At 35.9% G+C, this 15,209-nt stretch overlaps 3 protein-coding genes across 4 annotated transcripts; all 3 read left to right on the forward strand.

Annotated features, from left to right (window-relative positions):
- Window positions 1–802: 802 nt before the first annotated feature.
- Window positions 803–2,702, forward strand: LOC121945156 (H-2 class II histocompatibility antigen, A-U alpha chain-like). Its single transcript, XM_042489188.1, has 4 exons — window positions 803–944; window positions 1,064–1,327; window positions 1,696–1,977; window positions 2,080–2,702. The coding sequence occupies exons 1-4, from the start codon at window positions 866–868 to the stop codon at window positions 2,199–2,201; spliced, it is 747 nt and encodes a 248-aa protein (XP_042345122.1). The 5' UTR covers window positions 803–865; the 3' UTR covers window positions 2,202–2,702.
- A 920-nt stretch (window positions 2,703–3,622) lies between these two features.
- LOC121945157 (H-2 class II histocompatibility antigen, E-S beta chain-like) lies at window positions 3,623–7,978 on the forward strand. Its single transcript, XM_042489189.1, has 5 exons — window positions 3,623–3,775; window positions 4,002–4,262; window positions 5,736–6,017; window positions 6,110–6,220; window positions 7,141–7,978. Exons 1-5 carry the CDS (start codon window positions 3,718–3,720, stop codon window positions 7,164–7,166), a joined length of 738 nt encoding a protein of 245 aa, XP_042345123.1. The 5' UTR covers window positions 3,623–3,717; the 3' UTR covers window positions 7,167–7,978.
- Window positions 7,979–9,878: 1,900 nt separating this feature from the next.
- On the forward strand, window positions 9,879–13,931 carry LOC121945155 (SPRY domain-containing SOCS box protein 2). Of its 2 annotated transcripts, XM_042489186.1 has the most exons (4): window positions 9,879–9,987; window positions 10,120–10,347; window positions 11,933–12,721; window positions 13,605–13,931. In XM_042489186.1, exons 3-4 carry the CDS (start codon window positions 11,989–11,991, stop codon window positions 13,733–13,735), a joined length of 864 nt encoding a protein of 287 aa, XP_042345120.1. In that variant the 5' UTR covers window positions 9,879–9,987; window positions 10,120–10,347; window positions 11,933–11,988; the 3' UTR covers window positions 13,736–13,931. The 2 variants fall into 2 exon arrangements, with proteins under 2 accessions (XP_042345120.1, XP_042345119.1); XM_042489185.1 differs by having other exon boundaries at window positions 9,879–10,347.
- The last annotated feature ends 1,278 nt before the right edge of the window (window positions 13,932–15,209 follow it).

A 15,209-nucleotide genomic window follows, 5' to 3' on the forward strand; every position in this document is an offset into this window, starting at 1 on the left:
ACTTACTCAGTCAGGTTGAATTATGGTGCATTTTCATTATTAATTTGAAGAGGAAGCTTGGATGAAATTGTCATTTCCTATCAGATGATGCATTGTAAAAATTGCACCCGTTTTTCAATATATACTTCTTGAACTGATTTTTTTTCCTGTCTTTTTTAATCTTTCTGTGGTGTATTTTTGTGTTTGTTTTCACGTGTATAACTTAGACACTTTTGCAGTGGATTCATCTCCTTCAACAGTTTGCATAAAATAAACGAGAGGTCAGTCTCCTGGAGCCTCCGTATGGCGGACATCAACCAACCACAACATCTCCTAATAGCAGCAGATGCTTATTGAGAAAACACTACAGCCTTCAGTACATAGGTTAGTGGCTCCTAACTTTAAATCATGATTCACAGATCACTGCTTCACAAAATAAGACTATTTTTTTTCACTAAGGTATTTTGTTTTTTTTATTGTGAGATACTAGATAGTTCAGTGTGTTTGGCCTCTGGAAACTACTGATTTAATCAAACATTATGTGCAGTGAAGACTGAATCAGCTGCTGTATGATTTGATTATTTCAAACTAAAATCAAGGCTTGATTGAAAAGTAAACACCTGCACTGCTTATGTACAGACATTTAAACTCAGGGAACCTGCAAAACAGGTCAGACTGCTGTGTTTTCATCAACATTAACATAACAAGGAAGCTCCTGTTTCTACCAAATGATTCATTCAGATTTCGAACAGACCAGTGCCTCCGATATCACCTGTTTACATCACCTGGTTCCTGATGATTCACTAGGGACTACACCTCTCTTAGTTTCTGTTCTGTGCCTTATTAGATATTGTGACTGTGTGTGAAGTGCAGAGAGTCTCCAAAGATGAAGACCTTCAGCCCTGACATGAAGCGCTCGGCTCTGGTAATCCTGATGATCAACAGCATCTGTGCCTTCTCACAAAGTAAGAAGCAATTTACCACTTTGTTCTAGTTACACGAATACTCGCAGAAACATGTTGAGTGTCAAACAAAAGCAACTTTCGATAGCAATTTGCCATTTACCATTTATTTTGTTTTTCAGTTCCCCATGAAATTTCGTACGTCCTGGGCTGCTTCGAAAATGGGACAACCCAAGCTCAGTATGAGTTTGATGCTGAGGAGATTTTATACATGGACTTTGACAGAGATGAGGTTGTTTACACTGTACCCAGATTTATTGTGGACGACCCAAGTAAAATGTTTGACAATATCCATGTTTATGAGAATGCTAAGAAAAACAAGAAAACATGTCTAGCAATTCTGGAGTTCTGCAAAGTGCAGGAGAAAAATCCACCAGAACAAACAGGTAAGCTGACGTCAACGTTTCTCTGTTTTGATGTGATTGAGGAAATGCTCATCTCAACTCAACTTTATTTATAAAGGACAACCATAGCCGAAACAAAGTGCTGTACATACATAGACAAAACAACACAGACATAAAACAATTTAAAAAATAAATTAAAAATGGATGAAATTAAACAGGTATAAACTCTAAGATAACTGTTTCATTGTTTTAAAAAACACATATATTGAAAAACAATAACTAAAAACAAACCATAAAACACTAAAACAGGAGCAGAGTCTCATGCGGGGTTGAAAGCCAAGGAATAAAAATGGGTTTTAAGACGAGTTTTAAAAATGATGGCTTTTTAATTGTCTTTTGACCCACTGAAGAGCCCCCGAAGAGCGTCCTCTACACCTCACAGGAAGTTGAGCTGGGAGTTGGAAACAGCCTCATCTGCTTTGTGAATCATTTCTACCCACCTCTCATCAAAGTCAGCTGGACCAGAAACGGCCGTCCGGTGTCGGAGGGAGTGTCACTCAGTCGATATTATCCCAATAAGGATCAAACCTTCCACCAGTTTTCTACTCTGACATTCACACCGAGGGAGGGGGACATTTACAGCTGCACTGTGGAGCACGTGACCCTGGACAGACCTAAGACAAGGATCTGGGGTGATTGTTTTGTCTTGTGAAGTCACTTTATTACAGAAATAATGCAAAGATTTGTTGAACTTTGTGTTTGTAATGACGGATATTTTCTCACGTTCCTCACAGAACACAACTTCAGTCATTGCAGTCTGGGAGCAGATATTTACTGCGGAGTGGGACTGACTGTGGGCTTGTTGGGAGTCGCAGCTGGAACATTTTTATTGGTTAAGGGACACCATGGACATTAATTTCTTTGTCTGAAGGGGATTACACTCATGAAATTAACAATTATGATGCCAGCCACAATCTTTTTGGAGTGCACCATTTATCATCCTCTATACTGTGACTTTTACACTGTTAAAACAAATATGTCCTCACCACACACAAAGACTACACTTTATTTTGATTTTAAAGGGCATTAAAATCTAAAAGAGGCTTTTCATTCAGTTTCTTTATAATTAATTTACTAGTGTTTTGTTTGCGTTGTGAGTTATTATAATGTTCATTCAAACATTATAATGTAACATACTCTCTCTCGGATTTACTGTTATGTGTTACTTTGATATAGTTGAAGAATATTAAAGGTATACACTCATTTTTATTTTCATTGTATAAAATAATCTTGGGGTAACCTGATTACAGCAGATGAAAATGAAACTAAATGTGAAGTTTGAAGCAGCTTTTGCACCTTTACAGATAAGGAAATTACAGAATATAATTATTTTCTCAATATCTATATATTAATATGTCTTTACCATGTTTTTTTTAATAAATAAAACTTATATACATTTATAATTTGTAAATTGCCTTTGTTTTATTTTTCCTTTAATATTATTTGTACAATACAAAAATATTACATTAAGAAATAATTATATATGAAACATATATGGCAATACATGTCTTATACATACATTAACATAATTGTATGGGCTAAAAAATCAATATATGAAATTCTTCCAGTTTACAGTTTATACATACATGCAGATTTATATTTTTACTTCATGTGTAAATGAATATCATATACTGAAATTCAAAATATATACATATATTACATTTGCATATTGGGAACAATGGGTACTTTTATTTTTGATTACTTAAGTACATTTTTCTGGTAATAACAACTTGTATTCAAGTAACACTTCACATGCAGGAGTATTACTTGTAATGTGGTATTTTTGTAGTGTAGTACTGTGGTACTATCTAAACCACCACTGTCAAAATAGAGAAAATGCACTTTATGTAACTATGAAAAATATGAATATGTAATCATGTAATCTGACATATTACCAAGCACTACTTACTTGCCTAAGTTAACCAGAAAAATTGCAGTATATTAAGCACTTATGCTTGGATATGTAACAAATCAGAATATATTTTTACTGTGCTGTGTGATCAAATATTTAAAATTTCTGCAACCAACAATTAAGGGTGACTTTAAATGCTTTAATTAAAGATTTATTAAAGCACTTCATAAATGAGTCAATTTCATCCATCAATGCTGAGATCAAATTATGAATTACTCCAATATTTCATATAAAATTGGCCAAAATAAAGGTGAGTGAGTGGCGGTGTCAGATAACTATAATAATTACATCCTTCCTGTATACGCATACAGGCGTACTCTGGGGGTAAGCAGTACACACTGTTTCTGCCACACCTACTCACAAAAATGTCGTTGAGCACTTTGCAGTTTTGCTTCCTCATGTTTTCAGAGCGAGATCAATCCACTTCCAATTTTTAACTTGTCTTTTCTCAGATGTCAACATGTCTATTCACAGCTACTTTTCCCTGCTGCCTCTGCTGCTGTTAATTTCAAGAGCAGGTAAGTGATTTCAAACAGAAGCTGTCTTTGTTTATTTGTGTTGCTGCTAAAAAGAGCAAATATTCAATTGCTACAACATGTCGTACATAATAATGACTAACTGTAACTAAAGGTATTTCCCCACAAGCAGGAATTAAAAAGCTGCTGAATGTATTTAGTTGATGAGAAAATGTAATAAACAAGAAAATGCAACTTTCTAAATGGCCTTGATGGCTTTATCTTACAGATGCTCTTTTTGGTCACAGTGTGCTTCACTGCATGTTTACTTCCCCTGACGATGCTTTTTATATCGAGCAAATCTTCTTCAATAAGTTGCTTATGATGGAATACAACAGCACTGTGGGAAAATTTGTCGGCTTCACAGAGAAAGCACAAAATATTGCAGAAGATCTCAACAAAAGCCCTTCATTTTTGAAAGCACAGAAGAAGAAAGAAGAGACATGCAAAAGCCACGTTTCAGTTGCACTTGACACCCTTTTAAAACCAGGTAATTGTGTGTTTTAACTCTGGTGAGCCTTTAGATTACAGTCTAAAATAACGGTGTAGTTATCTAGTATATGTGGTATCAATAAAATACTTTCTATAGCAGACAAATAGGAATTAAGGAAGGTAACAACTTTGGGTTGAGAGGGACTTAGAGATAACCTAGACGTGAGTATTTTCTAAATTACTGTATACCTATTCAATGATAATAAACAGACTGTTTTGGGGTATACTGATGGATGATTGTATAAGGAATGGTTAATGAAACTGCATTTTCTTACAATATCTCAAGAACAACTTGAGGGAATTGCTTCAAATTTAGCATAAACGGCTGCTTGTACTAAAGGATAAACTCATTAGATTTTGATGGTCATAGGTCAAAGGTCAAGGTCACTATGACCTAATCTGTCTCTTGTGAACACGATACCTTAAAAACGCATTGAGAGATTTTTTTCACATTTGGCACAAGTATCAACTCAAGAATAAACTGACTGGGCTTTGGAGGTCATAGTTCAGAGGTCAAGGTCACTGTGGCCTCATCTGTCTCATTTTTGTGAACACGATATCTCCAGAAAACTTTGAGGGATTTTTTTCCAAATTTGGCACAAAGGTTCAGCTGGTTTCAGGGAAGAGCTAACTAGATTTTGGTGGCTGTGACTTTGCATCTGCCTTATTCTTGTGAGTGCGACATCTCAAGTACACCATCTGATTTTGTATTGTTGCAGAACCTCAGCTCTGTGGCAAACAAATAGTCTCACACCTTTTGTTCAACAACATAATCTTCATAAATGAAGCCACCTTTTAGCAACTGCCTTTTTAAAAAAATTACATATTTTATGTTACAAAAACATGAAAGTCTCTAAAAGTCTGTGTTAACCACAGACCTTATTTCAGACATCTAACATAAAAACAATTAAAAAAATTAAAGAATCATTCCTTCGACACCCTATTATCATCTCTTATGCTGATATGGAAAACATGTTGGCAGATTGTTGCTTATTTTTGGAACAACATTGTTCATCTGGAGCCATGTTTCTGGCCAACTGTTTTATAAGTGCAACAAATACTCTTTTATCTCTGTTTTTGGTCTCCACCGACTCCTGAGGGAAAAACCTGTCTCTTAAGCTGCTAAATGCTCCATTATTTTCACCAGCTAGTTGTTAATTATGTCTGTTTCCTGTTTGGTGCAGAGCAGGTGGTGTTCACGGGGTGTTTAGAGCTTTTTGAGAAGCGTGTATTTCTAGGTCCATTAAAAATGCAAATTTGTTACCATTCACTCTCTGCACTTCTTCATCTCTACCTTCCGTCCATACCCAATAAGCATTTAATTGGTACGCCATATGTAGAAATATTTACACTGTAATTTGTGGGCTGTAAGAAAATGCATTACCAAACTTCTCAGCATTATTGGTGCATAATAAGTGAAAGATCTGCTTTTTCATGCCAACTTGTTTGGTTTAACGGTTCTTTCCCCAAGTCGAGCCCTCCGTCAGGGTGAGGTCAGTTGGTGCAGCGAGCAGCAAACACCCGGGCATGCTAGTTTGCAGTGTGTACGGCTTTTACCCAAAACAAATCAGAGTGACTTGGCTGAGGAACGGGGAGGAGGTGACATCTGATGTGACGTCCACTGAGGAACTGTCCAATGGAAATTGGCTCTATCAGATTCACTCCTATCTGGAGTTTACGCCGGTGCGAGGAGAGAAAATCACCTGTAAGGTGGAGCATGCCAGTCTAATGGAGCCCAAGCTCTCTGATTGGGGTAAGAGATTGACAGGTTTGATTAAATGTTATCAAGACAAATCTTTATTCAAGATATGGTAGACTTAGTGTCTGTGATAAATGTGTTTTCAGACCCGAATCCTGAGTCACAGAATAACAAGATCGCTATCGGGACGGCGGGGCTGGTGCTGGGTCTGGTGTTTTTACTTGCTGGACTGATTTACTACAAGAAGAACACTGTTGGTGAGAGACAAGACCACATTAGAGCTAAATAGGCCTTATTTTCTCCAGACTTCACAGACACAAACAGAGCGGTCTGCTTTTGATGCTGCGGTTACGTCGCGTCGCTGTTGTCTGAACTCATAGACATCCTGAAATATCTGAAATATTATTATTTCAGCCATTAAACACTTCAGTATTCAGTGATACATTTTCTAACTTAGCGCCCTCTGTTAAAGCCAATCCTAGAAATCTAGGAGTTATCTTTGATTCTCATTTTAACGTTCAACAGTCTTATCAATGATGTAGCTTAGTCCCGCTTTTATCAACTGCTAATGGTTTCAAAAGTCAAATAATTTCAATAAATCTCTTACTTGGACAAAGTTATTCATGCCTTTACTTTCCCTAGAATTAACAACAATAATTCACCCTTTACCCGCCTAAAAAAAAAAGACCTCAGATTGTACAAAATGCTGCTGCAAAATGATGGATCAAATAAAGAAAATCACCTAACAAACATTTTAGCAAACCCTAAAGGATTGATTTTAAGGTTTTACTCATTACTTTTTAACATCGTCTAGCACCAGCATACATCTGCACACAATCTCAGATTGTAGAACAAAAATATACTAACAGTCTCTAAAATCTAGACTTATGACTACAGGAAACTGCATTTGTCTGCCCCAAAACTCTGGAACAGTCTCGCTGTTTAAAGTCATCCTGCAGCCTCACTGATGTCTTTTAAATCACAACCATTAACCCATTTTTAAGAACTTATTTTTCTGTAACTTTGTTTTCTGGGGCAGGGGGTGGAGATGTTTTTATAATTATTGTATATTGTTTTATTATTTTTCTATTATTCTGTATAATTTGTTAAGCACTTCGTAGCACTCTAATTTAGCTACATGTGTAAATTTGTTTTTCTTTCTGTGTTTTTATTCCAGGGCGACTGTTGGTGCCAACAAGTTAAGACAGCCCACCACTTTTGCTGAAACATTTGTAATACAAGCCAAAATGTAAAACAATGCGACTGTGAAATCATCTCAGCAATATGACCATATCGAATAAATAATAATGTTTTTGTGTGACGTGACAAAGTTCTCAATGAGCAAAATAGTTGCATTCAGTTCTTGAGGAGCTTGATATCTACAGGAATACTTTGTGTTACATTTATTAAAAGTAAGCTTTTATTGAAGTTTGAGGAAAAATTGCTGAAAATGCTTGGTTAAAAACAATATTTTCTTTTTTACTGCATACATTACAACAAGAGCTTTTTGTCCATGAAATTGTTTGACTAGATTCTGAAATATTATAGCTAAGCAGAGATGTGAGTGGTTATTTCATTTTGAAGTAACTTTGTCCGAAAAGACAAAAAAAAAAAAAAAAGGCAAAATTGACTATTTAGTAAGTATTGACTTTGATATTCTGGTACTATATATTTTCATGAATGTATTTGTCAGTGATTTAAAAATGTTATTTTGGATAATGAAAAATGAAGACTTGAATGTGAAATTTTACAAAGTATTTTGGGAGATTTTTATTGATTGAAGATAGTATTTAAATGGTACTATGGTTATCTGGTCTTTTAAGCCAATGCATGGTTATGGGCTTGTATCAGTCATATAAATATAATTAATGGACATAAGACTCACTGTTGCAACAACTTAACTTTTTTGTGTTTATATTAGTATGTCTGTTTTCTTTTAGCCTATACGCAAGGAGATTATATTTTATGAATAGAAATATGTGATCCGCAATAAATTGCACCTGCCAAAACATGAACGTGTGTCTGGTAACATACATTTTTACTAATTTAGCAGTTTTTCAAATTCATCTTTTTGTTTCTTCTGTCTTTAAGATGAAACTATAGGCTGCCAATAACCCCTGCAAACATTTCCAGGAAAATCTCTCAACATGACATAACTGGGACAAGAAAATCTGCCTGTGACGGAAAAGTCTTTACACGATACACATCGGGTCTCATGCAGCAACATTCTCTTAAAATTCTCTTATATTGTTTCTTGAATTTCTGTTAACGAAACAATAAAGAGAAGTCGAGCCCAGATGCATCAAACTTTCTTAACCAATCAAATCTGCCTGAATGATGAGTCGTATTTGATCTTAAATAATAATAATGATAATAATAACAATAAACTTTATTTGTATAACACCTTTCATACAAGAAATGCAGCCCGATGTGCTTTACAAAAATAAAATTAAATTCACCAAGTGCTTCACATTAAAACACATAAAAGCCATAATAAAACCTAAGTGTGGTATTAGCACAGGGAAAGGACCATAAACACGATATATGCAGGTGTAAATACAGCTGCCCTGTAAATTTGTCTGAAACCTTTAATGTACCTTTCTCATCTATTAATCTGTTTACTGGTTTTAGATAAAGACAAAACACCTTGAACCAAAGAGACCTATAAGATTTCACGAGGACCTTGATCAGATCAAGTGGGACAAACTGTGTGTGATTTCTTGTCCCTAAATGACTCATTCTCATCATGTTTCCTCTACAAACCTAAAAACAAACATGTACATACAGTACATCATATGTGTGCACACTTAAGAAGCCTAAAAGCTTAACAGTTTAATGAATGAAACTTTCAGAAAAACACTGTGGATTTCTTCTGAGCATATCTACTGTACATGACACACTTTTCTTGCTTGAAAGTAGGTCAGGACTGTCTGCGTCGCAGCCTCAGTCATGGTTGTAGCCCTCTACAAGGTTGAACAGACTGGACACACTAACCTTGTTTAATTCCTACACGTAATATAGGGAGAGGAAAGGATTGGGAGGAGGAATTAAAAGGGCAAATATATCAAATAAAACTTCAGTAAACTAGAGGTCTTCAAGTGTTGAGCTATTGATCTAACAAAACAAGAAAATGATGCCATCTTTACAGTGTTGGGGAGTCAAATTACAGTATGAATGTAATTGTGAGTCAGTTACTGAGAAAAACATGTAAATAAATTACAGGTACAACTAACAATGTTAATGATAACAAAGAGGTCACATCCTATCTGTGAAAAATAAAATGTCTTCTGTGGCATTACATCTTTTAGTCATGTAAGAATGCCTTCTTGTGGCATTGCCTATTTCGGGACTCTTTTTTTTTTTTAGCTCTAAGGCCCATAACGTTTGTTAGACAAGTAATAAAATGTCATACGTTTCTAAACTGTGATGAGTTATCATAATAGTTACATTACTCATTACATTTTAACAGGGTAACTAGTAATATGTATCCTATTACATATTCAAAGAGACCACTCTAACACTGCACCTTGTGCTATCACAGCCTTCTTAATACTATTCAAGGTTGTTTTTTGTTTTTCATTTAATAGAAAAAATGTTTAATCATTTAATTGAGTAAAAATAGGCCTATTGACTGGGATGCATGATTCACAAATATTGTAAAAAAAAATGAAATAGTTAATATCAAGATAAACTACCACGGCTAGAGCTTTCTTATGCTTTCTATCTTTCCATCACATCATTCATTATCATTACGTGTATATATATGAATTAAAAAATAAAAGTGTGGACTAGTTGTCTGTGAGACATAATTCAGGGCTTAAAATCCCTTTAACGCCGCTCCTCTTTATGCGCATGCGCTCTCCGGAATAATGAGTCGATTTGGGTTTTATTTTATTTTTCTCTTCTTGTTATATAAAAGCCCGAGTTTGATCCTCTTTTTGTGTTTCGCCATTTTTGTTTACATTCACTACAGAACGCGATAAACGGAAGAAAATCTGAGGGGGAAATGAAACGTACATTGATGGTCGCTCGTGATCTTCTCTATTACATGACAGCTGTATAAATATATTTTAAATTTTCGGCTGGATGTAAGTTATCACCACGATGTCTTCACTGACACGTCATGAGATGTCTCGTCTCGTCCTTGTCTCCGCAGCTCCGTGTGGCGTCAGTGTGAGGCGATGGACTGTGCTGTTCCCGTCTCGGAGGTCGTCCCGAAAAACATAACCAAAATACCGGAGCTCGAGGCGCGGTTACGTTGGCGAGCCGCGATAAGACGCACGAGATGCTTGATAAGAGACGGTTATAAACTCACAGAGCGAGGATGAAAACTGTCAACAGGCTGCGATCAACGACCACAGCGAAGGATTCAACACAACAGCAGGTGAGATTCATTTTTACTGACCTGATGCAAACAGGTGAATCACCTGGGACATCTATACAGGTGTGCACGCGGACACTTTTAATATTACTCTACTTATTTATTTCTAACCTATTATTACGTTATTCTATTTTACATCGCCGAGTGATTAAAGTGCATTACTTTAAGACAATTTTGAGGTACTTGCCTGTAAGAGTATTTTATTATATACCTTATTTTTATTCCAAATATTCTAAATTCAGAGGTTAATGATTTTCTTTTTACTCCACTGCATTTATCTCACATTTATATATCTTTAAATCTATAATATAAAATGTGATATACAGTAAATGCAAAAACAGCATCAAAGGCAAAAACATTCACCAGCAGCATATAAAATATCAGGAATTAACAGTTGTAGAGGAAGTATTCAGATCCTTTACTAAGTAAAAGTACTAATACCACACTGTAAAAAATACTGTTACAAGAAACGTTCTGTGTTTAATATGTTGCTTTAAAAGTAAGTATAATCAGGAAAATGTCATTAAAGTATAAAAAGCAGAATGAAGAAAAATCTAAATGAAAAATTGTTTGTAATTAATTTTCTTACAATTGGCAAATTGGTAATCAATGTATCATCTCAGCAGTACTTGTATTAAGTTTTTGGTAATTTAATGTATAACAAAACATAATTTTTTGACTGTTCTCTTGCTTTTTTATGCAAAAATCTTAATTTGTAAAATAACTAGTTAATAAAACTGTCAACTAAATGTAATGAAGTAAAAAGTACAATATTTAACTCCTTATGGGTCAACTACAACATTAATATGCTGTTTAAATGTTAATGCAACATTAGATAGTTGGATAGTGTGTGCTTTTATTTTTGTGCTGTATTTGTAATTTGCTGATAATACTTAATATTAATGTCTTCTTTCATTGAGGTAATTTTTTAACAAACATCAGTGCTAATCATACATATCAAATATTAATTAATTTTCAGAATTTTGACCTTTTAATGCCAGGTTTTTATCATGATGCCACTATTTTTTTTGTTTTTAAATGAATTATTTTCAATATACTGTATGCAAAGTGGATTTTTTTATGTTTATTTTGATTATCACAGCCTGGTATATGTCAGTGATTTGAACATTGATCGTAAAAGTGCACCTAGTGGAAGTAGCACGAACTTTCTCCATATGCCAAACACAGTAAAATGTCATCGGGTGTAAAATAGTAAAAATTACAAATTTGAAGGCAAAAGCTCAGTATGACACCCAGAAATAATACAATATATGCTTTTATGCTTTGTTGGCTGTAAGATTGAAATTTTTAGTTTGAATGGGTTCCAGTGTTGCAATTTCTGCACTTAACAGTATGATTGTAACAACTGTGTATTTGAGACTTACTGCAGGAGCTGAGCTGGAAATTCTAAAAAACCAAGACACATTTTAGCTTAAATTTATGCTATATGCATGAACACAGCCAAAACTATCCAAAAATGAAGAATGTAAAGTGCATAACTGGCACCAAACAGTCCCTGAGGGTTAAACAAAGTCGCCTGACTGTTTTGTTCCAGTGTATAAACTAGTGTTTTGTGTTTTCTCCACAGTTCTGACGACTTTTAGCGGCGCTCTGTGTGTTCAGCCGTATAGACTGTTCGTCCCAATGGGTGTCTCACTGTCAGTTTGGCTGTCCGGCAGCCCTCCCTCCTCTTCATCAGCTTTCCCTCCGCTGGCCGTCCCTACACCCTCTCGCCTCGCTGTCATTCTCAGCTCCTCTCCTGTCGCCCCGGGAGACATTCGCTCACACTGGAGCTCAGTCCACCGCTCTCCTCACTTTCTGCTGTCTGCCTGCAAACAGGAAGCGACACGTTCACCCGCTGAGCTGAGCAGCGACGGGGTGAGGGCGGAGATGGGGGTGAAGAGTGGGCTTCATGTCTGGGAGGTGCTGTGGAGCCCCGAGCACAGAGGGAGTCACGCCGTCGTGGGCATTTCCAGGCAGAGCTGCCCTCTGCAGGCCTCGGGATACAACGTGCTGGTAGGCGGAGACGCACAGTCCTGGGGCTGGGAACTCAAAACCAGTCAGCTGTGGCACGCTGGACAGAGGGTGAGACTTTACCCAGGAACGAGGGCGAGGTGCCACTCTGAGGCTACAGAGGATTTAAGGACAAAGTTTTCCGCTTCATCGCACACAAAGGTGGCACAGACACCTCTACCCATCCCGGAGCGAGTCCTGCTGGTCTTGGACGCTGACGCAGGGACTCTGGGGTTCTTTGTTGAAGGCAGCTTCCTCGGCGTAGCTTTTAAAGACCTTCCTTGTGGAGTGGAGCTTTTCCCAGCGGTGAGCAGCGTGAGAGGAGGAGCCAGAATACGACTACGATACCTGAATGGTGCCACACGTGAGTGTCTGGTTTTTACGCAAATCGCAAAAAAGGGTGGGCGATATTGAACACACTCAATGTATCGCTGCTTGTTCCACGTGAGATATGTAAAATGACTATATCGTGAACATCGATTATAACTGTCACTTTTTTTTTTTTTTTTTTTAAAGCCACCAGCCTGACACTTGCTTTGGTGTTTCGGTTCTCTCTCACTCTCCTACAGCTCTCTTCCTCTCACAGACACACACACAAAAAGCAGGGCTTTTGCAGAGCTTTAGAGCGTGACTATTTTATCACATTTTGGAACCACGGAGCAACAATGTGACTTGCAAATCTTTGTTATATGTGAACTAGAGAGCTGTTAGTTTGTTGCCTGCTTACAGCGAATTAATCCTTAAAGATGCTGCAGTAACAATTTAACTTTTCGCCATATACTAACAGCCATCTGTTTACCGGACGCTTGAATTACACAGCAAAAACATCGACACTTACGACCCGAGACAAGCCATGTCCTTCAAAATAAAAGCAACACCGGTTCCACTTTGATTTATTTAATCATAAAAATATGTTATTTAACTTCATTACAAAAGTGCTTTCTTTAACAGTGTTTTATTAAACTTAAATAACACAATACTTTTAGCAGTAGTAGCTACTTTATTTAATGTTATTGTAACTGTAGTTTATTTAATAATTTTGTATATTATTAGTCTACAGTAGTTTAGAGGAGATTTCAAAATATTGAGATAAAGTCATAGTACATTTAATTGTCCCACAAGGACAAACTTGTTTATTATTTTAAAGCCATATCGGCCAGCCCTACTTTGGTCCGATCAACTTATGTTTATACTATACATATAAAACACATGAATTAACCGAGTTCTTCTTTCTCTCTTCTTCTCAGGTGACCCCCCTGCCCTGATGGCTTTATGTGGACTGTCGATTCGTCAGTTTTTAGGGCAACAGCGGCAGAACCAAATGGACAAACTGCCTCTACCCCCGTATCTGCAGCACTACCTGCTCTCTACTCAATAATGTACACTTATACTTGTGTGCACACACAATAGGAAACATTTTGTCACTTAAGTGTACCAAGAATTTCTAGAAAGTGTCCTTTTTGCATAAAAATGATGTACATCCGTGTGACACTATGGCAAGAAAAATGTATTGGTTATTCATCTTATTTATTAAAATATGTAAATAGACTTAAACCTTATAGTTAAAGGAGACTGCAACCTACCTCGCTCTGGAGGGACGGACATGTAGTGTTACTGTTGTGTGAAGGTCTTTCATGTTTTTAGATCATGGACACCTTAGCTGGAAGAGACACAGAGCAGGGACAATATATATATATTAAATTGCACTGCATATTAAAGCGGCCAGATGGAGGTTTTTAAAAGAATAATTTAGCATCCCTCCTTGCAGAAACTCTCAGGCCCTTTGAAGACCCAGGCAGTAGAGGAAATAACAATTTATCAAAATATGGAATTCTTTCAGAGAATTTTAAAATTGAAAATATCCTGCTATCGTAAATGTCATCATTGTTGCCTTCTTGCTCTTTTATTCCTATTTTTTATATCTATTTAATTGTGTCTTTAACTACACATTTGTATGACAAACCCATTTTATTTGACTTTTATTTTTATTTTGGATAATTTTTATGTCTAAAAATCCTAATAAAAACACTGTTTAAAACCACCATCTGTTATTAAATTGAAACTCACTGGTGATCCCTTAAATGGCATGTTACAGATACTTATTATTCTTTAATTAAAACTATGAATGAGCTGAAATTATTCATCTATATTGCTCAGTGATAACAAACTGCTTAAACTCAGCACTCAAAGAGCATCTGTGTGGTTAGATTAAAGATGACTCAAATTCCTGGCTGCTAGCTCAGTTGCTTTGCTGCCAAATAAAATAAAAATAAATAACATTTTAATTAAAGTATTTATCATGTTTTTCCCCACGGGCAGCCTTTAGAAGGTGAGAGGTATACACTCAACCTACCAGTGATAAAAAAAAAAAAAATACTGAGTGGGAACATCACAATGAAAAAATAAGCATGAATTAAAAAATGCGGCTGCATTTGACCACTTGGGAATGAGAACAGGCTGAATAAAAACAGTTGCTTGAAGGAGAAATTTGTTGATGTTTTCACAGTAATTTAAAATAGATAATCTAGGGAAATATGTTATATTACATGTATTAAGAAGGCTGTTATATATTTTTTCATGTGAAAGGTTATATTAAAGGTTGTTTCATAAATGTGTTTAACTGAATTTGGGCTCCTTCAAAGGTAGGCTAATGTTATGAAGAGTTAAATGATTTTTATATAAATCTACAGTAAAATATATATATACATGTATATATATAATTTATATAGTAGACTTGTGTAGATTTCTTTATTTCCCTGGCCCGAAATGGGGAATAAAAAACAAAATAATAAAATAAACAACATTATAAAAACATTGGTATCAGCTACAGGCCAAAATGTTGTTTTAAACAT

Source organism: Plectropomus leopardus, chromosome 7 (assembly GCF_008729295.1).
Source record: "Plectropomus leopardus isolate mb chromosome 7, YSFRI_Pleo_2.0, whole genome shotgun sequence".
NCBI lineage: Eukaryota > Metazoa > Chordata > Actinopteri > Perciformes > Serranidae > Plectropomus > Plectropomus leopardus.